The 20689-nt window shown below is 51.5% G+C and overlaps 1 protein-coding gene across 1 annotated transcript in view; it reads left to right on the forward strand.

Annotated features, from left to right (window-relative positions):
- The first annotated feature begins 12127 nt into the window (after nt 1-12127).
- The window catches only part of KREMEN1 (kringle containing transmembrane protein 1), a 50489-nt gene continuing 41927 nt past the window's right edge, over nt 12128-20689 (forward strand). The window contains exon 1 of the mRNA XM_027865203.1: nt 12128-12251. Coding sequence (XP_027721004.1) covers nt 12128-12251 — 124 coding nt within the window. The remainder of the gene's footprint in view (nt 12252-20689) is intronic.

Here is a 20689-nt window from a genome sequence, read left to right on the forward strand (position 1 = left end):
CTGAGCCTGCCGGGGACCGAGCAGCTGAAGAAAAGACCTTGGGCGGCTAAGCGCCGTGACCTAGACGGTCTCTACTGTATTTTTAGCCGTGTGTGCAATGTTTCCATCACCTGTGCCGGCTTTTCATCTTTGAGAGGCCTTAGCAGGATTGGGGGGCAGGGGTGGGGGGAGGAGATGGGGGCGAGCTTAGTCACACATGGATGAGGCTGGGGCCGTTCTCCCAAAGCCCACTGAGAGCCTGGAGAAGCTGGCATTCCAAGTCATCCAGCGTGGAGGTGAAGATTTGCAAAGCGCTTTGCGTGGGCTAACTCATTTGATTAGGCGTTAACTGAATGGACAAATGGTGTTTTCAGGTCTGCTCAATGGACAGGCTCTGTCTCTGGCTCTGGCTCTCTCCTTAACCCGTGATTCACTGGTAGGGAGAGCTCCCTCTAGGAAAGCACTGTTCTGCCCTTTATAATCTTTCCTGATAGTCTTTCCTGGGCCACCTAAAGGCAAAGTGACTTGCCCAAGGTCACACAGCTAGTCTGCGTCTAGGGCAGGCCTTTGGGACTCCAGGGCCGGCTCTTTATCCACCAGACCAAGCTCCCTTTCCTTCATCTCATTTTTCATCCTCAGAACAACTTTGGAGGAAGGGTGCTGTTATTTTTCTATTTCACAGAGGAGGAAACTGAGGCTCAGAGAGGTTAATTGATTTGCTAGTGCTGGTTTCTGACCCCCCATCCGGTACATAATCACTGTGCTATGCTGCCTTTTTAAAAAAATAATACTTTATTTTTCCGCAATTACATGTAAAGACAATTTTTAACATTCATTTTTAAAATTTTTTGAGTTCCAAATTTCCTCCCTCCTTCCCTTCCTCTCCTGCCCCAACCCTGAGAGGGTAAATGATGTGTGATATAGGCTATGCATGTTTTACTGCCTTTCTGAGAGGTATTTTATTGCTGAGCCCATCTCGGTCATGTCTGACTCTTCGTGATCCCATTTGGGGTTTTCTTGGCAGATACTGGAGTGGTTTGCCATTTCCTTCTCCAGCTCACTTTACAGATGAGGAAACTGAGGCAAACAGGGTGAAGTGACGTGCCCAGAGTCACGCAGCTAGTAAGTGTCTGAGGTCGGATTCAGACTCAGGTCCTCCCGACTTCAGGCCCCGCACTCTATCCGCTGCATCACCTAGCTGCCCTTTCTGTGAGGTATACCCCATTTCCAAATAAGGAGTTTGTAGCTGTGTATTGAGAGAGGATACTGGTACTGGGGTTAAGACAGATGCATTCTAATCAATTAAAATCCCAGCTCTCACATTTACTGTGGGTGTGACCTTGGCCAAGTCACATAACTTTCCTAGGTCTCAATTTTCCCCTTCTATAAAATGAGGGGGTTGGCCAAGAGATAAATGGCCAAGGGATATAAACAGGCAATTCTCCTAGGAAGAAATCCAGGCTTAGCAATAGAGAAACAAAAAAACACCCCAAATCGCAATTAGAAAAATGCAAACAAAAACCTGGAGGTTTCATCTCACCCCTGTCCGACTGACAAAAATAACAGGAAAAAAAAAACCAAAAAACTAAAATTGCCGGAGAGGCTACAACAAGATAAATTCATCAACACGCTATTGATGGCGTGAATTGGTCCCGCCATTCTGGAAAAGCAGCTTGGAACTGTGGCCCCAAACATCACCAACCTGTGCACAGCCTTTGACCCACTGATAATATTACTAGGCTTATAACCAAAGAAATCAAAGAAAGAGGAAAAGGACTCTTCTGTACAAGAAATATTCATAGCAGGGCTTTTCATTGTAGCAAAGAACTAGAAACTAAGGAAATTCCCATCCGTTAGGGTCTGGAGTCAGGAAGACCCAAGTTCAAATTTGGCTTCAGACACTTGCTGGCTGTATGGCCCTTGGCAAGTCACTTAACCCCATTGGTCTCAATTTCCTCATCTGTAAAATGGGGGTAATAACAGCACCTGTATCTCAGGGTGGTTTTGAGGATGAAATGAGGTAATTATAGACCTCTTAGCACATTGTCTGGCACGTAGTAAGCATGTTATAAATGTTATCTGTTATTATTGTAAGAATTATTGTCATTTTTGTAATTTGTAATTGTTGTAATTTTATCTGTATTGCATTTATTGTATTTGTATTATATTTTTGTTGTATTTGTTGTAAGTGTAATATTATTGTAAATATTGTAATTATCGTTAGAATTAATTTCACTGTAAGAAATGATGAAAGGGCAACGTTTCTTTTTGTTGTAAGTAAAAATGAGAACTGACTAAAAGCACCTCCCCTGCTGGAGAATGGCTGAACAAATTGTGGTATATGAGAGGAGCAGAATGCTATTTTGCCATGAGAAAGGATGAAATGAACCATTTCCATGGACCGATGCAGAACCAGGAGAGCGATTTACACAAGGACAGCACGATAGCGGAAAACAGCTTGGAAAGGCTTTAGAACTCTGGTTGAGGCAAAGATAAATCACGAGCCCCGGAGAATAAAGATGAAACAGAAAACAACCAGGAAGTGTCTGAGGCCAGATTTGAACTCTGGAGGATGCGTCTTCCTGACTCCAGGCCTGGCGCTCTGTGCACTATGGCGTCCGCTAGCTGCTCTAGGATTGTAGATGTGGAGTTCAAAGGAACTCTTAGAGACCTGGTGTCTCTAACTCACTGGGTCAAATTGGAGTAGAAATGAGGGCCAGTACGTGGGGATCCCTGCAGGTTACACATTGACTAAGAAAACCACACATTCACATTATCTATATTCTATTGCATTTTTATTTATTTTTTGTTAAATATTTCCCCGTTACATTTTAATGTTTGGGCTGCACTCAGGAGGGTTGCAGTCCTCATTTTCTAACCCCTGATCAAAACCAAACCCCTCATTTTATAGATGGCGTAACTGAGGCCAAGAGGAGAGAAATAACACCAGGCTCAAAGAGTACGTTCTGGAGAGTCGTGTGGAAACAGACAGGAAAGATAAAAAGAGACAAGATTGCGAAGGGCTTTTTAAGAGACAGAGGATTTCTGTTTGGTTCCTAAGCCACTGTAGTTTTTTAACTAGGGACATCAGTTTGTTGGCTATGAATGGGGGAATGGGCTGGAGAAGAGAGAGCCTTGAGACAGGAAGACCGTTCCCCCCAATCTCATTTGATCCACACAACAACCCTGGGACTAAGGAGGTGCTATTATTATACCCATTTTACAGTTGAAGAAACTGAGGCAGTCAGGTGAAGTGACTTGCCCAGGGTCATACAGCTAGGAAGTATCTGAGGCCAGATTTGAGCTCAGGTCTTCCTGACTCCAGACCCAATCCTCTGTCCACTTTACCAACTGCCCCTGTAGACAGCAGAGAAGCCGCCAGGAAACAAGGAGAGGCTGAATTTAAGTGAGAGAGTAGGGATGATGGAGGGAGCAGTCTGATGGAGAAGATGGGATGGGGTTGCTTGAGCAGGGAGAGGGGTTGTGCCTTGGCAAGGATTCAGAGACGGGGGTGACGAAGGAGAGAGTGGGAGCAGATGTTCGGATCGTGGGAAGTAAGGGGAGAAGAGGGATCTCTCAGAAAGTGACCCCAGTTTTTCCAGTGAAACGTGAGACAAGGTTCTCAGGTAAGAGAGGAGGGGGAGAAGTTTGTAGCAAGTTTGAGGAAGGATAGAAAGATTTGGAAAAGCCTCTGCTGTAAGTGGGATGGGGAATTAAACAGAGAGGGGTAGAAGGAGTGCCTTGTCGCACGCAGCGAGGGCCCAGTGAGTTCATGTATCACGAATTTGTAGGGGATCCAGCCAACACGGTTTACTGACTTTCTCCCTGCTCTGTGGAGCAGCAGGTGAATAGGGGGAAGGCAGCAGGTGGTAATACAAGATTATGGTTTGGCAAGACACAATCATCAGTAGGACAAAGGAACAGCGTAGAGTTGAATTAGATCATATTAGGTCCATGTGAGGAAGGGAAGAGAACGTAGCCATTGTGGGACGCATGGTTCCAGGGTGGCCGGCGTGGGACGCGTGGCTCCAGGGTGGCCGGCGTGGGACGCGTGGCTCCAGGGTGGCCGGTGTGGGATGGATGGATGGTTGGGCAAAGAACCTAGTGGAGGGAATGGAGGTCAAGGTGAGAACGAAGAACAGAGTTAAGAGTTGCAAGGCAGGGGGAGGGGTGGAATGATAAGAGTGTGATCTGATCAGAGAAATTCCAAGTTAATAACATGGAAGCAGGATGTTTGTGGCTGATGATACGCTCCAGGGTGTGGCCAGCTCACGGTGTAGCTGAGGCAGAGGAAGTGGGAAGGTGAAGGTGTTTGAAGGAGTTTGCGTATGTCTATGGAGAAGTCCCCTAGGGGGAAGGTAGGAGAGGACTGTGACCCAGGTACTGTACTCATCAAGGAAGGCATGTCCTGAGAGCTCACAATAGCTGCTGTCTGTCCTTCATTCTCAAAGAGGGCCAGGACATCAGGAAGGTGATGCCACGACTTGCAAGTGAATTGGATTTAAGTGAGGCAGGGCTGCGTAAAGTCACCAGCCTCACTTTCTGCTCCGGAGCCATCTGGTTCCAGTGGCCAGATATAGATCAGGACAACTGGAGGTGGCTCAGCATGCAGTGGAGGACCTTGGCCTTTTTAAGCTAAGGTCTTTAACAGGCCTCAGACTGCAGCAGAGCCCATTCAGTGATTAAGGCTAGGTAAGCTCATAATAGCTACCTGAATCTTGACTTGGTGATAAATTTGGATTGAGGCCAGCTAGGTGGTGCCATAGTGCATAGAGCACTGGGCTTGGAACCAAGAAGACTCATCTTCCTGAGTTCAAATCTGGCTTCAGGCACTTGCTAGCTGTGTGATCCTGGGCAAGTCATTTAACCCTGTTTGCCTCAGTTTCCTCATCTGGAAAATGAGCTGGAGAAAGAAATGACAAAACCACTCTAATGTATTTGCCAAGAAAACCCCAAATGGGGTCACAAAGAATTGGACGTGACTGAAAAAGCAATTGAACACAAAGTTGGGATTGAATGAATTTCAAATGAGGAGAGATTACAGAGTGATGGTGGTAGGGAGAGCATCTAGATGCAGACTGGGTCTGTGATGTAATTGGTCATTTATTCATTTGCATTTATTAAGTGCTTATGTGCCAGTCTCTGCACTAAGCCATGGAGATATAAAAAGAGGCAAATGATAGTCTCCCTGGAATTAAGAGAGGCTGGTGAAGGGAGACTTCCCCACCATGGCTGGTTGGCTCCCCTGCATCTAAGAGGGATGCCTAGAGCATTGAGAAGTTAAATGACTGGCCCAGGGTCACACAGCCAGGATGTCAGAGGTGGAGAAGAAACACAACAATCTCTACCCTGAAGCTGTTAATTGATTTTACTGGGGGAGGGGAGAGGGGCAGAAGAGAAGGCTGATGGGCTTGTGACCCTCTAGAAAGGTCAGGAGGGGCAGGGTGAATAAGTGGGGTTTGGCTCCAGGTCTTCTGATTCCAGGTTCAGCATTTTTTTCTCTGATCCACAAGAAACTGTGTGTGGAATGACTCAGTTTACCTAGAACAGAGTCTATGTTGTAAGAAGCAAAAAGAAATCTAGTCCTCATAGTATCATAGGAATCAGGACTGGGAGGGGCCTCAGAACAGGGGACTTTAGGGCTGGGAGGGGTCTTAGCAGAGGGAATGTCAGAGCTGGGAGGGGCCATAGAACAGAGAAAGTCAGGCCTGAGAGGGACCTTAGAACAAGGAATGTCAGAGCTGGGAGGGGCCTTAGAACAAGGAATGTCAGGACTGGGAGGGAGCCTTAGAACAAGGAATGTCAGGCCTGGGAGGGGTTTTAGGACAGGGAATGTCAGAGCTGGGAGGGGTCTTAGGACAGGGAATGTCAGAGCTTTTGACTTTTGAGATAGAAACACATGAGCTTAGCACTTCTTTTTTTTTTTTTTTTTTTTGGTCTAGGCCTGGGATTTCGTTGGTATGAGAATCCCTAATGAGACAGTCCCCTGGGTCAATGCAGATCAGTCCCTGATCCTCACCAGAAGTGAAGGGACTTGCCCAGAGCCACACAGCCAGTCTGTTAGACCTGGAATTTGAACCTGATTTTCCTGATTCCCAGCCCAGCTCTTGACCCACTTTGCCATACCGCCATACCACCGCTTTGGACAATCCCTGGCACATAGTAGGCAATTAATAATTGCTCCTTCACTTGACTGCTCTTCATAGCATCCAATTAGGCTGAAGTGACCTTTGGGGCCATCTGGTCTAATCACTTCATTTTATAGATGAGCAAATAATTAGTAGGTCTGGTTAATTAAAATAGGAAGGTTCCAGAAGCTGGGCCTCCTTACCTCCCCCCACAGCTCATCTGCAAACCAGACAGGCTCCTTCCCTGTCCAGTCAGCCCTGATGGCCTCCCTCTGCTGCTGGTGATCTCTGGAGCTGGGGCTTCATGATATCTTGTGACTTGGTTTCTAAGTCCCCTCCCAGCCCTGACATACCCTGCCCAAGGTCACAGAGCTAGTTCCGAAATTCTAAGGGTGCAGCCATCGGTTGGCTGGCATCCCCACAGGATGGTGACCTAGGTCCTAACCTCCCCACCTCCCATGGTACTTAGTGTGCCACGGTTCAAGGTCTCCAACTACCCACGCTTCCAACTTAATTTGTCTCCAAGAGTTGATTTGAGGACACCTTGTAAGCTGCTTGCTTTGGGTCCCAAAACCTCCAGCCAGGTGATTTCTGTCAAGGTCATACGGCTATTAAATACTACAGCCAGAACTTGAGCTTACATCCTCTTTGCTTTCTGAAACTCTTTACTAGTTAAGGAAGGATATTGGGGGGACACTGGGACATTGGGAGGGTGACCAAGATGACAAAGGACTGGGAATTCGTGCCACAGGGAGACTGAATGAAGGAACTTGAGAGGTCTGCCCTGGACAAGAGAAGGCTGTTGTGTGGAAGGCTGATCTTTCTGTAAAGACTCCTTCTTCTCCCCAGCACTGAAGAGTGCCAGGCAGAGGCTAGAGGATGGGAGGGTGGATTTCGATTTGCTGCTACAAGGAGTCAAGGTAGGTCCTTGGACAGGGTGAGGACACAATGAAAAAATGTCTAAACATTGTAAAATGGAGATCCTGGGAAGACCAGCTAGGAGACCTCTATACTAATCCAGACTTAAAGTGAGGGTGCTCAAATCGGGCAAGCAGTTTGGGAAGGAGGAGGAAAGGGAGGATATAAGATTGGATGAAGGAAAAGGGGATGTTTAGCCTGGAGACCGAGAAGAGGAGAGGAAAGGGGAGGGGAGGGGAGAGGAGGAGAGAAAAGGACAGAGGAGGAGAGAGGAGAAGTGGAAAGAAGAAGAGAGAGACAGGAAGGGAAGGGAGGGCAGAGGAGGAGAGAAGGACAGAGGAGGAGAGGAGAGAAGGGGAAAGGAGAGGAGAGAGGGAAAAGTAAAGTAGGAGAGGGGAGAAGAGGAGAAGAGAGGGAGAGGAGGAGAGGGGAGGGAAGGGGGGGGAGGGGAGAAGGAGGGGGGGGAGGGGGGGGGGGGGGAGGGGAGAGTTGGGGAGGGGAGGAGAGCTCAGGATGGAGATGGAGCAGCAAGAGAGCTGTCTTCAAGTGTTTCAAGGACTACAGGGCTGTCTCCTGGATGAAAGGCTATGTGTGCTAAGCACACATATGGTGTGCTAAGGGCTGGGGGTGCAAACAGTAAAATCAAGCCAGTTCTTGCTCTCTAGAATTGGAGTTGTTCGGGTGTTTCAGTCGTGTCTGACTCTTTGTGATCCCATTTGTGGTTTTCTTGGCAAAGATACTGGAGTGCTTTGCTGTTCCTTCTCCAGATCATTTTACAGATGAGGAAACTGAGGCCAACAGGGTGAAGTGACTTGCCCAGGGTCACCCAGCTAAGTAGGTGTCTGAAGCTGGATTTGAACTCAGGTCCTCCTGACTGCAGACCCATCACTCTGTCGACTGCACCACCTACCAGCCCCCTAGAATTGGAGACCACACGTAGAAGACAGTTTAGCTGCAGGGAGATGAAAAGGTTCAGAAATCCTAAGGGAGCAGCCATCGGGTGGATGGCAAGTCCTTAGCTGCATCAGTAGACCAGATGGCAGTGCTGCATAAAGAGGTCTTCCATGTCACCTGAAGGAATTGAGTTGTTGACCTCCACCTCATCTAAGCCATGTGAGCAAACAGCAAGGGTGCCCCTAGTGGTGGCAACTAGTCACTACCCTTCTTTGGGCCGATCTCATTTGGGTAGATGGGAAAGGGGCCGAGAGGGAAGGTGAGAGACGGCGGTACCCTAGCTAACAGCAAAGCCTGGCCATTTCCTATGGGTTCTAGGGTAGCCTGAGACGGAGGAAGGGGAAGAGAGATGGAGGAAAGTCAAGAGCGGAAAGCTGTGGCGGTGGGAATGTGCTCAGAGAGAAGAAACGTTCTGCTTGGCCCCAAGGTTCAGCTCAAAGACCATTACGTGCCCACTCTGGGCTAGGACCTGTAATATAAAGACAGAAATTTAAAAAAAAAACAACAAAAAAACAACCTCCTTACCCTCAAGGAATTTACATTCTTCTAGGCAGAGGGGCAGCAATGATGGGTTTGGGACTCAGTTCAGAACCTACCCTCCGCCACTCAGTCCCTGTGACCTTAGGCAAATCACTGGGCCTCAGTTTCCTCACCTGTAAAATGATGGTGTTGGACAAGATGACCTCAAAAGTCCCTTCTAGCTCTAAATCTCTAAGATAGATCCTAAGAAGCAAATTTAGGCTTGATGTCTGCAGAAAGTTCCTAATGATTTGAGGTTCCCCGAAGTGGGGTGGGATATCTCAGGATGCAGTGAGCTTCCCTTTTCAAGCGGAAAGGCTGGATGCCCACTTGGGATGGGGGAGGGGTAACGGGGCTCCTTGCCCAGGTGTGGAAGGGACCGCACCACCTTGGAGGTCGCTGGGTGTGCTGGGAATCTGAGCATGAAGGCGGAGGAAATAGCGGAGGAGATAGGAGGTGGGAGAAAGCCAAGCACAGAGACCCCAGCCAATCAGGGCCAGGGCTTTGGGGAGCTGAGGGGCGCCCCGTCCGGAGTCCTGGGGCTTGAGAGCAGGCAGGGGGCCGGGTGGCGGCAGCAGCCTCTGCAAGCCAGCACACGCGGCCAGAGCGTGGCACCAGTGCCAGGCAGCGCAGGTTGCCACATGCCAGGCAGACTCCCTGAGCAGAAGCACTAAAAAGAAGCCTGCGCAGGTCCCTTGGCCCCGCGGGCTGTCCTAGCTTGAACCTGTCGGGCTAGCTCCTAATTACAAGGGGTTTTAGTCAGACCCAAAGGAAAATCCCCCGTCTGCTGCGGGTGAGATGTTGGGTGTGCTTGGGTGTCCCTGCCTGCTGGGATGGGCGGGCACCAGGGTTGCCCAGGGCTTTGGTCCTGAGTTTTGTTTAGACTCAGTCTGCTTGGCCCGCAGGCGAGACGGTGCCCAAGACCAGGTTGGGGGGAGGGGGGAGACAGGGTGGCTTCAGTTTAAAAGAAAAAAGCCCACTTCGGCTAAACATAAACGCACCAACACACACACAGATACAGACACAGACACACACACACACACAGACACACACGCAACCTACCTACCAGGATCAGCCTTCGAAGAGCTTCCATTCTATTTCTGTTTGTTTGTTTTTCCATTCTATTTCTAGAGCTTGTCTATTGAAGGGGCACAGGTAGTTACCCTGCCCCTGTTAGAGAGGAATCTCCCTGAGCACAGGGGCGATTTGTGCCTTTCTTAGCACATAGGGCTTAGCACAGAGCCTGGCACGTAATCGGAGCTTAATAAATGCTCATTGATCTATAAGCACCTACTGTGTGCCAGGCTCTGTATTAGGTGCTGGGAAAGGGAGAAGAGAAGGGAATAAGCTTTTATATAGTATCTACTAAGTGCCAGGCACCGTGCTAAGTGCTTCACAACTGTGCTCTCATTTGCTGGGAACACAAGTACAAAGAATGAAATGATTCCTACCCTCCAGGTGTTTACATTCGTTTTTTTCGGTGGGCTGAGACGGGAGGGCTCTGAGTTGAAATCCAGCCCCTGGGAATTACCTGTCGTCTGACCAGATGCGAGTAAGTTCACCTCAGTTTTTCCATCTCCTTTCCACTGAGGGGGTTGGAATCGCTTTGCAAACGTTCAGGTACGAGATCCGCCACCGGACCAGTGGGGATGTATGTCTACACTACACATAAGCAGATACGTAGATTGCTAGGTGGGGAGTGGCGGTAGCAAAGGAGAGGTCCCAACCAACCAACCAACTGCTTTAGGCAAAGCAGGGAGGAGGGAGGGAACACTTTGCAGATGTGTATGGGGAATCAGCGAGGACATTCCTGACGAGGTGGCAGCAGGACTGAGCCGCGACGTAAGAGAAGCTCCCCCTTTCCTCTTCCTTTTACCTGCCTTTGTCCTCCATTAGAATGTAAGTTCTTTAAGGGCAGGGACTGTCTTTCTTCTTGTGTTTGTATCCCAGGTTTTAGCAGAGTGCCCGCCCCGTGCACAGTAAGTGCTTAATAAATGCTTGTGATAAAGGATATAAAGGTGATAAAGGAATACACAATTTGACAGAACTGTCCGAAAATGGCACCGACTGCCTGGCTAAGTAGTGAGCGCCTAGTCCTTGGAGATGTCCGAGCCGCATCGGGCTGACCCCCAGATTTCAGTTAAGAGGGGAGTTCTACTTGGGCTGGACTAGACAGAGTTATTTTCGAGACCCCTTAGTTTCAGTGGGTTCCTAGTCGATGTTTTCACCTCTCTGGCCTCAGTTTCCCAGCCTGAAAAATGTGTAGATAATACCTGATAGCCTCTAAGTGCTTTCCCTCCCATAACCACCTCGTAATGATTTTGCATATTCTCGTAGTTGGCTATAGATGTCATTTCCCCCATGAGAATGTAAGCGATATGGCGTAGTGGATAGAGTCAGGAAGAACTGTGTTCACATCCAGGCAAAGACATTTACTAGCTATGTGACCCCGGGCACTTTGCAGATCTTAAAGCGCTGGATCGATGCTAGTTATTATTTGATCATTCGTTTGCTCACTTATTGATCTATTTATTAACTGTTCATTCATTCATCCACTCATTTATTTGTCTCCTCGAGGGCCAGTCAGGCTTGTTTCACCTCTGTACAGTGCCTAACACATATGATAAACCTTAATAGATGCACTAATACGGGGCTCCTGGGCCCAGTGGAGGGGGGTGAAGGGAGGGCAGTCTTCCCCCCAACTCTGCTCCTCTCCAGGTGGCTTCTGCTTACCCATCCTTCCCTTCCAGGCATCTCCACCTCCTACATCCCCATCACTTACTTGTCCCGCCCCTCCTCCTTGGCCGGACCAATTGCGAGCACGCATCCTTAGGATGGGCGGGGCCGAGAGCCAGCACCTCCTTCCGAGCTTAAATGAGCGAATGACAGGAGTGGTTACCGAAGGTACTCGCCCCCTAAGGGGCGGAGTCTAGGTGCCCTCCCGGCAGGGTCCTTCAGGGGAAAGGGGCGGGGCTTGCTGAAGGCGAGGTTGTGGTGCCTTAGTGCGCATGCTCCACTCCAGAGGCAGAGGCGGCTCCTCCCTGGATAAGTGGGTGAGTATACTAGTGGGCGACTCCCCTGGGCGCGGAGGCGGGGTTGTGACGCTATGACTGAGCTTCTCCGACCCGGCGGGGAGGGGGCGTGGTCGAGGGGGGGTGAGGCCTGCTTGGGTCGGGAGGAGGCGGGGCCTCTGAAAATGGGCGGGGCGATCTGGGGGCGGAACCATAATGAAGGGCCTGAGCAAGTTGCTCAGGCGGGTCACAAGGAGGGGGCGTGGCCTCGTAGGAGATGAGGCGCATGCTTGGGGCCTTCCAAAAGTTGGGCGGGGCCGTGGTGGAGGGACTGAGCGGCCCCTCCTTCTACGCTGAGCAGGGGCATGAGGCGTGCCCACGTAAGGGGGCGTGGCCCAGCCGGAGGCGAGGCGCATGCTTGGGGAGGGGCGGAGGTGGGGCGGGAGGGGGCGGGCCGCACGTGGGAGGCGGGGCCTGAGGGGCGGGGCCTGCGGGCGGGGCGGGGCCGGGCCGGGCAGACTGTTGGGGCCCCGAGTCCCGCTCCCATGGCCGGCCCCGGCTCCCCGCGCTCCCCCTGCTCCCCTGGGCCGCGCCCCGGGGCCCCGCACTGACCGGCCCATGGCGCCACCCGCCGCCCGCCTCGCCCTGCTCTCTGCCGCGCTGGCGCTGGCCGCCCGCCCCGGACCCGGCCTCGGACCCGGACCCGGACCCGGACCCGGACCCGGACCCGGACCGGCGCCAGGTGAGTGACCGCGCAGCGCCCCGCGCCCACGAGCTCCAGCTCGGACCGGGGCCGTGCGGACCCCTGCCCTCTTTACCCCGGAGGAAGCTGAGGCTCCCCGCTGGACCCCGGAGAGGGGGGGTCCGGGTGCGGGAGGGCGGGGTTCCTGGGGCCCCGGGCCGGCTGGCACGGCTTTTTTACAGGTGGGGAAACTGAGGTCCAGAGAAGGAAAGCGGGGTGCCAGAAGGAGAGCTGGGGGCTCCTGAGAGTTTGACTGGAGCGAGGGAGAAGCCCCGCATCTGGGTTCCGAGGACCTGGGTCCGGAGCCTGCCCCTGCCCCGTAGTGACCGACTGCAGGACTGACCTTGGGCATGGGATCGGTCAGCAAGCATTTGTGGTGGGGGGGTTATTAATATGTGTCTATGCATGTAGAGGTTTTGTATAAAGTCTGTAGACAGATATGTGTGTGGATGTACATAGTGTTTGTATATATACACATACGTACACACAGATACCATATCTACATGTAGATGTGTCGGGTACTGGGCAAGGCACCCCGCTGTTCTGAGCCTCGGTTTCCTCATCTTCAGCTGTGGAATGAGAGGTTGGACTAGGGAGCCCCGGGAGGGCTTGCCCTCTATGAGATCTGTGACCCTATGACCAAAGCCAGTGTTCTTTCTTCCTTCCTCTGGGGGTGGGCTGAGGTGGGGGGCTTCTTGGGGACCCTGTCCTGGGTCCCTGGATGGCTCTGCCCCTGAGAGCTCTGACTGCAGCCCTTGAGACCAGGGAGAAAGCAGAGGACTGTGAGGCTGTGTTGAGCAGTCTCCACTGTCTGGAGCTGAGGTTGCTGGAGCAGATCTGAGCAAGAGATGCAGGTCAGACTGTCCGGAATGCTGGGGTCCCAGCAGAAGTGGTAAGGGCAGCCCTGTGAGGCCCTGCAGGGCACCCCGCTGGCCTTCTTTCACCTCCTGGAGCCCTTCCCAGCTGGGTACACTGGCCTTTATGTAACTTTATTCCTTCAGAGGAAGCCAGATTCCTCTTGTGTGGTGCTTTTTGTCAGAGAACACACCTCGTTTTGCCAGCAGATAAAGTGTGATGTCCAGAAATATGAGTGGCAGCCTCCTAAGCGTCATAGCCTAAAGCCCCCTTAACTCTTTCGGCTCCCCCCCAAAGGCAGACTGCTGGGGAGGGGGTGCTGGGCAGCTGTCCAACGTGAGGTGCCAGGCAGCCTGTGGCTGGGGGACAGGAGGGGTCCTCGGCTGGGGGCTTTATAGCCTAATGGACAGATGTGCAGTATTGAGCTCTGACTGTCACTTTCCCAAGATAGAGTAGGACCTGCTCCATTGGGACTTCACTGTAATTAGGGTAAAGGGAACCAGCCCTGTGTCTGTCCTCAGACAGAGGCAAAATCTGCTCTGAGGTGGGGCACCCAGAGGTGAAAGGGAGACTTAGATAGTCTTCCTTCCAGCAAAATCATTTATGGGGTGAAAGGACCAGAGGTGCGGGTGGAAAATGGGGCTGTTTTGCGTTTATTCACGAATTATTTAGACGTTAGACACTCACCTTTGAGCACTTTAAAGGGATGGGGAAAAAAGTTTATTGGAAGCCCTTCAGAAGGGGAGAACTGAAGTCTTCATTCCTCAATTTGAATACTGATCTAGGATATTTGAAAAGTAGGGATTTCAAAGCAAGAGAAAGCAGGGCAGTGCTCAGGATGTTTTTCCTAAGTCCATCTAGAATGCTGTGAGATTCTCATTAGCTCCAAACCTCTTAGAAGGGAAATTGCTTTGGCATCCCATAGAATGATCAGCCACTCACCAAGCATTGACTGAGGGCTCTCAGAGCTAGGTGCTGTGGTTATAAAGACAGCTGAAGATGTCCCAGTATCCCTGACTGGTCAAAAAATGGTAGTGAAGGATCAACCCACCTTCCCTGGAAGTTTGGAAAACATCTCTTCTGAATTTTCTGGGCCTCAGTTTTCTCGTCTGTAAAATGAGAGTATTATTCCACGTGACCCTTCTTGCTCTGACATTCTGTGTGTGTATGTTGTGTGTGACGTGCCTGAGGGGTTTTGTGTTGTCTGAGAAGTCTAGGACTTAGCAACAGAACAGTGACTCGGTAACCCTTTAATTTCACATTGTCTTCTGTGTGGTCTTGGGTGTGTCAGTAGGATAGAGGAGGGGATGAAAATACCTGGGCTCACCTTTGACCCAGGACCGAAGCAGTAAATGACCTCGGCTCTTATCCTCCTGGGTAAGCGGTACTTGGCTGGAGAGTGGACTCATCTCCTCAATGATACAGCTTGGTTGGTTTCAAATCCGGTAAATTGAGTTCTTAAGTGATACAAAGCGGGGGGCCTTTTATTTTTGGTGAGGGTAAATGAGCCACAAGAAGGGGGCCCTGCCGGAGACCGAGCTCAGAGTCCCTAATTCCCCTCCAAAGCCACCGAGGACACCAGCCCCAGGATTTGACTGTCCTTTCTTCTTCCAGCACATTTCCAGGAAGAGCCCCATTGTTTGAAGGTCACCTCCTGAGTGTGACCCACCAGTTTCCAAACTCTGCTTCAATAAAAAACATGTCTCACTCTGAGGATCTGCCAAATACATCATTTCATTATTTTTTTTCGATACTATAATTTTCTCAGAGTTTTGTGGATGGAAAAAATTATTTCGCCGCTTAGGGTCTGCACAATATTGCAATATTTAAACTGCTGGTGGTTTGCGTTTATGAAGCCTGGCTTTAAAGAAGCAGTGAGCTCATTCCTCTTCTTGCTACTTCTCATGGTTGTCTCTCGCCAGCCCCAGATCTCCAAGCTTCCCCCCCCCCCTTGAGGACTGACGGGGAGGAAGGCAGAGCTTGCCCATTTCATCCTGATCCTCATCGATGGCGGGAGAAGAGAGGAACAAAGACTGTGCTGGGAGGCAGGCAGCTGGCTGCTCTGGGCATCTGGATGCAGCGGTTCCTCCCACGCCTTGTGGAGAGCTCGTCCAGGGGCCTGGGCTCGCTTTTGCTCTTGCCATGGCGGCTTTGCATCCTAGCACAGACCACGTGCCTTAGTGCTCTCCTGAATTTCTGAGCTGTCTTCACCTGTGAGCAGAAGCAGCTCCCAAAGCCACCTCTTGACCTTCCAGTCCCTCCCCTACTCCTCGCTGCCTGGGTGACCGCGGCCGAAACGCTTTACCCTCCTGGTCCTGCCAGCTTGGATCGCTGGCCTTTGGGGCCCCTTCCCGCACTAGGCCTATGATCCTACGGTCAGCCTTGAAAGCCATGTCGTGTTCATGCTGCCAGTCACTGAAATCACCTCGTTTGAACTCACTTGAATCTGTTCCTGGTCACCTTCAGCTGCCCAGCAAGCTGCATGGTAGGGAAGGGCAGTGGCCCCCCACCAGCCCTGTGTTGGAGTGCTGGCTTAGGCACTTGATATCTGTGGGCCCTGGGACAAACCTGTTGGCCTGCATTGTCTGCTGTGTAAAATGGGAGTGATGTGACTAGCCCCATCTTTGTGCCTGTACGCGGGCTGACGGGAGGCAGTACAGTGTGGTGGGAAGAATTCTGGATTGGAAACTAGCTGTTCCTTTCTCTGTACCTCAGTTTCCTTACTTGTTAAATTAGGGATTTGGGCTGGATGACCCCTAAGGACCCTTCTGGCCCCATGATCCCACCTGGGTGACTCCAGGCCAGTTGCTTCACCTCTGTGGGATCCAGTGTGGTGGTGCAGTGGGTGGGACGCTGGGCTTGAAACAAGAAGACTTGGGCGTAAGTCCTGCTGCCGGCATGTGCTGACTGTGTGATCTTAGGCGGTGGAGTCACAGAGGCCTGAGTTCAAATTCTGCCTCGGTCAATAACTAGGGCGTCACGTCCCTTCTCTCTGCCTAAGTTTCCACATCTGTAAAATGAGGCGATTGGGCCAGATGAGATTCCTTCCAGCTCCAAGTCTGTGACCGTGTTAGATTCCAATTGTGTATGCGTGGAAATGTCGCAGATGTCGGCGGAGCAGATTGAGTCCGGCCTCAGCTCTCGGAGTGCGCGGGGGCATCTTGCTTCACACGGAGCCTTCATGCCATGAGCACACAGCTCAGATTGAGGGACCCCCCCTGCACAGCCCCAGCGCCCCAGAGGCCACCTTCCCCAACCCGATCCCCGCCGAGCTTTGTGACGTTGGCCCACAGAGATGCGTTTTTAGCCGCGGCGATAGTCCCAGAGGGAGGGTGATCAGAATTGGTGGAAGGAATGCGCAGTCTGCTTTTGCACGACATCCTTGAAGGCCAGAGACCACTCTCTAGGAATCCAAAATACCAGGACCCTGCACCTGTGGTTTGGGGAGGTGAAGGAAAGTGGAGCTTTGCTCAAGCACTGGGGGCTCTGGGTATTTTTGCTTCTGGTCTCTCAGTCACTTAAAAAGCCCAAATCTGTGATGACTTGTGTCCATTTTTAGGAAGACCTAAATTGGGCTGTAGTGTTTTGGCTGCCCCGGAGGCAGGACTGAGGCCAGAGGCTTTCTGTGCTTTTCCTCGCAGCAGGGCAGGCCTGTGCCGTAGTGAGCTGGGGGCTGTAGCCCCCTCAGCCAGTGGCCCTCAGCTAGCCGTCCCCCATTTCCCACCACTCTGTCTTTGCTCAGACAGTGACCTGTGTCTGGCTCGCTCTTCCTTCTCTCTCCTCCCTCTTGAGATCCCAGGCTTCCTTCGGGAGGCCCCCTCCCAACCCCAAGGGTTAAAGTGTCTCCCTGTTGACGTGGCTTTGTATGGGTTTGTACAGATGATAAAAATAACACAAGCTGGCATTTCTGTGGTGCTTCAGGTAGCTGGAGGAGCACACAGAGAGGGCTGGGCCTGGAGTCAGAAGACCTGAATTCAAATCCAGCCTTAAGATACTGCCTAGCCGTGCAACGCTGGGCAAAGTCACTAAACTCTCTCTGCCTCAAAACACGGGGGTAACCAGAGCCCCGGCCTCCCAGGGTCATCGTGAGGACCAGAGGAAATTATCTTCATCAAGCACTTAGCACAGTGCCTGGCACATAGTAGGTGCCCCACCCATGGTAGCTAGTGCTATCATTGACTGTACCACCTGGCTATCACCACTAGCTCTGCCTCTAGAGGTCTGGGTTCCAATTCTGCCTCCAGATCATATGAGCTGTGTGACCTTGGACGAGGCATGTAACTTTTCTAGGGCCTCAGTTTCCTCATCTGTAAAATCAGGTTGGACTCAATCGTAGCTTCTAGCGCTCAATAGGATGAAAGTTCTTGGGGTTCAGGGACGATTTAAAGAGTTTTTCTCTGTGACTCCAGTATCAAACAAAAGGCTTCACACAGAACAGGCGTTTAAATGTTTGCTTCATTGACTTTGGTTGAAGCGACATGTCAGGGCTTTCCCACTAGACCTGTGGGGTTTTTGGTGATGGGCAGGAACCCCTTGGAAGTGGAGGTTCATGGGAGGACCTGATCCTGGGCCTGCCAGTGAACCTGGCCTGGAGGAGCGGGGTGGCTTCAGCCCACAGATGTGACTAAGCCTGTGTTTCCCAAACTGCCCTGGAGCAGCCCGATGTCTCCTGGTCGGTGTGAATGCAGCCTCATTAACGCTGGGTCGAAACATCGCCACGGCTCTTCGCTTCTCTTCCAAACACGTCGGCGAGGGAACTGTGGTGAACAGAGCTGCTTTGGGGTGGTCTGTTTGCAGTATTAAAGCAGAGACCATACAGAGAGGCAAAGCCGAAGTCTGCAAGCCAGGCCTGAGTTTTGGGTCCGGTGACCAGGGAAGGGCAAGTCTCTTGATGAGCTTGAAAGAACCCAGGCGTAGGGCTGACCTGGGATTTCCTTAGTGTCCGGAGCCCCAGCAATGCAGGTGGCACTGGACTGAGAGCTGCCTGGGCACTGAGAGGGTGAATCATTTAGCCAGGATCACGCAGCCAGGATGTGTATGAGGCCGCCCAGACACCTCATCCTGGCTTCCAGGCCGGCTCGCTCTTCACTACAGCAGGCCGCCTCCCATAGCCTTCACAGCCTGCTTATAAAGGGCACCTTGATAAAGCCCTCTGAGGGGGCAGCACAAACATCCCGGGCCCCACCACACACTTGAGGCCCTTGAGGCTTAGAGAGAAGAGGACTGCTTGGCCAGGCAGCACGTGGGGAGCCAGGATTCCATGGCCAGGACAGTGGCGTCTGCCGGGGCCGAGGCGGGCTCAGCTGTGATGTGATGGCAGGTGTGGCTCTGGGGGCTTTGGGGCCCGGAGGCCAGAAGAGAAATCCATCCAGAGCAAACATTTGTCCCTTCTTTTAAGGAGGATTTCATATCGCCATTTCTGTCATTCGATGCTAAGCAGAGCATCCCTTTTAAAAACAACAGTATGATTAGTATGGAGGATTATTTTGTTTTAATTAAGTCTTTTTTTTTTGCCAGAAAAAAAAAAAGAAGAAACTTTCAGACATACCAAGTTGATTGTGTTTGTACTATGGAGCAGAGTTAATGCAAAACACGCAAGAAGAAAGGCTTGCTCTCTGTGTATGTGTGTGTGTGTGTGTGTGTGTGTGTGTGTGTGTGTGGTGTGTGTGTGTGTGTGTGTGTGTGTGTGTACACAGCTTTTGTCCCCTGCCTAGTTACCAGGAGAATAGAGGAGTGCGTAATTTTCTAGCCACACCTTCCCCCCCCCAACCCCCTCGGAAAATGCTCATAAACAGGTTTTTAAGGCTGCCTCAGGCCCCTGCAACTACCTGGGGCAGCAAGTGTGTGGGAGGGCCAAGGCCCTTCCTAATCCCTCCCCTCTTCCCCATAGCAGCATTGGGGTGACCCCAAATCGCCTTGGAGTCATTGGAGACATAGATGGACGGGGATTTGTCTGCCCCATCCCCCGTGTTCCACCTTGAGGACTGGAGCTGTCCCACTCTTGTCTGTGTGTAGTGCTTATGATTGATTGACTCGTAGATCTGGTTCCATCGTGGCTCCTGCCGTGCTCTGGCCTGGGCCACTCGTCCAGATATTGATTGTTTCCTCTTCTCTCAAACCAGGGCCTTCGATCTGATCTCAGGGACCTTGTAGCCCAAATGCTCTGATCCAGTAGTCTTCCCAGTCTTCAGTCTGATTTTAGGAATCTGCATCTATCTGCACACTCTCTGGAGAGCCAAAGGCGGGGGGAGGGGGGGGAAGGCCACAGGCACTTCCTCTCCCTTCTCCCTTCTGGATCATTTCTCCCACACCTTAGCCTCTTCATTTATTCATTCACTTAAAATTCATTCATTCAACAAATGTTTACCAAGTGCTTAGTATGTGTAAAGCATGGCACCAGGCACTTTGGGAGAATAGACATTGAAGACATTATGCTTGCCCTCCAGGAGCTTACACTTTAGGAGGGAGAATAAAGCCAGTCTGGGAATGACAAGAATGCAGGGCAGAGTGCAAGCGCATTTAGAGAGAGGCAGGCAAAGCAGGCTTCAGAGCACACGGAGCTGAGAAGCAGCTGTCAGTCCTGATCCCCACCAAGCCCTCAGCAGAGCTGGGACCTTCAGGGATGGGGAGCCTGGCTGGGAGGCGCTGGAGAGCAGATCAACGATTTGGAGCTGGAGGGGCCTGAAAGGCTATTCAGGCTGTTCCCCTCTTTTTACAGACAAGGAAACTGAGGCCCAGAAATGGAAAACGACTTGTCTAAGATGATACAAGCAGTGAGGGTTATCTCATCTTAGCTTGGGAGTTCCAAGGCCGACTGCAAAGACAAACATGAGAATGTACCCTCCCCTCAAAGATTTTCTGTTCTGCTGGGGTGGTGTGTGTGTTGTGTGTGTATGTGTTGTGTGTATGTGTGTGTGTATGTGTGTGTGTGTGTGATGTGTATACAGCTAAGTGCATACAAAATAGTAAAAAATTAATTTTGGGGGGGGAGGGGAGTGCCAAGAATTGCAAAGTTCAGGAAAGACCTGCTGTAGCAGGTGCCTTTTGAGCTGAGCCTTGATTGGGGAGATCTCAGGAGGTGGGAACTAGTGAGTGAGTGCCTTCCAGGCTGGGATGGAAGGGGGGGGGGGAAGTGGGACAGAGGCAGGAGAGGATATGTCTTCTATGGGGGATAGCCAGTAGACCGATTTGCCCTGAGTACAGAATGTATGAGGTTTCAACAGGCTGGGGCCTTGTCTTCCAGACAGAGGGAAGAACAAAGATCTAAGGCGGGGCATTTGGGGGAGCAGCAAGTCGTCTAGTTAGCGGCACAGGGTATGGGTAATTGAGTCATGGAGAGGTAGGCAGGGGTCAATTCATGGAAGGCCTTGAATGGCAGGCCTAGACGTAATTCATCTGACCTTGGGGATCACGGAAGGATTTTGAGTGGGGGAGTGACATGATCAGAGCTGTACTTCACATTAATGGTAGCGGGGTGTCGGCTTTCTCACTGGACAATGTTTTAAATGTGCCAGGAGTGGATCGGGGCAGGGGAAAGACTTAAAGGCAGGGAGCCAGCTGGGCAGCTGGGCAGTGGTAGGTGG

The sequence above is a fragment of the Vombatus ursinus genome, unplaced genomic scaffold (genome assembly GCF_900497805.2).
Source record: "Vombatus ursinus unplaced genomic scaffold, bare-nosed wombat genome assembly UNPS02001287.1, whole genome shotgun sequence".
Classification (NCBI taxonomy): Eukaryota; Metazoa; Chordata; class Mammalia; order Diprotodontia; family Vombatidae; genus Vombatus; species Vombatus ursinus.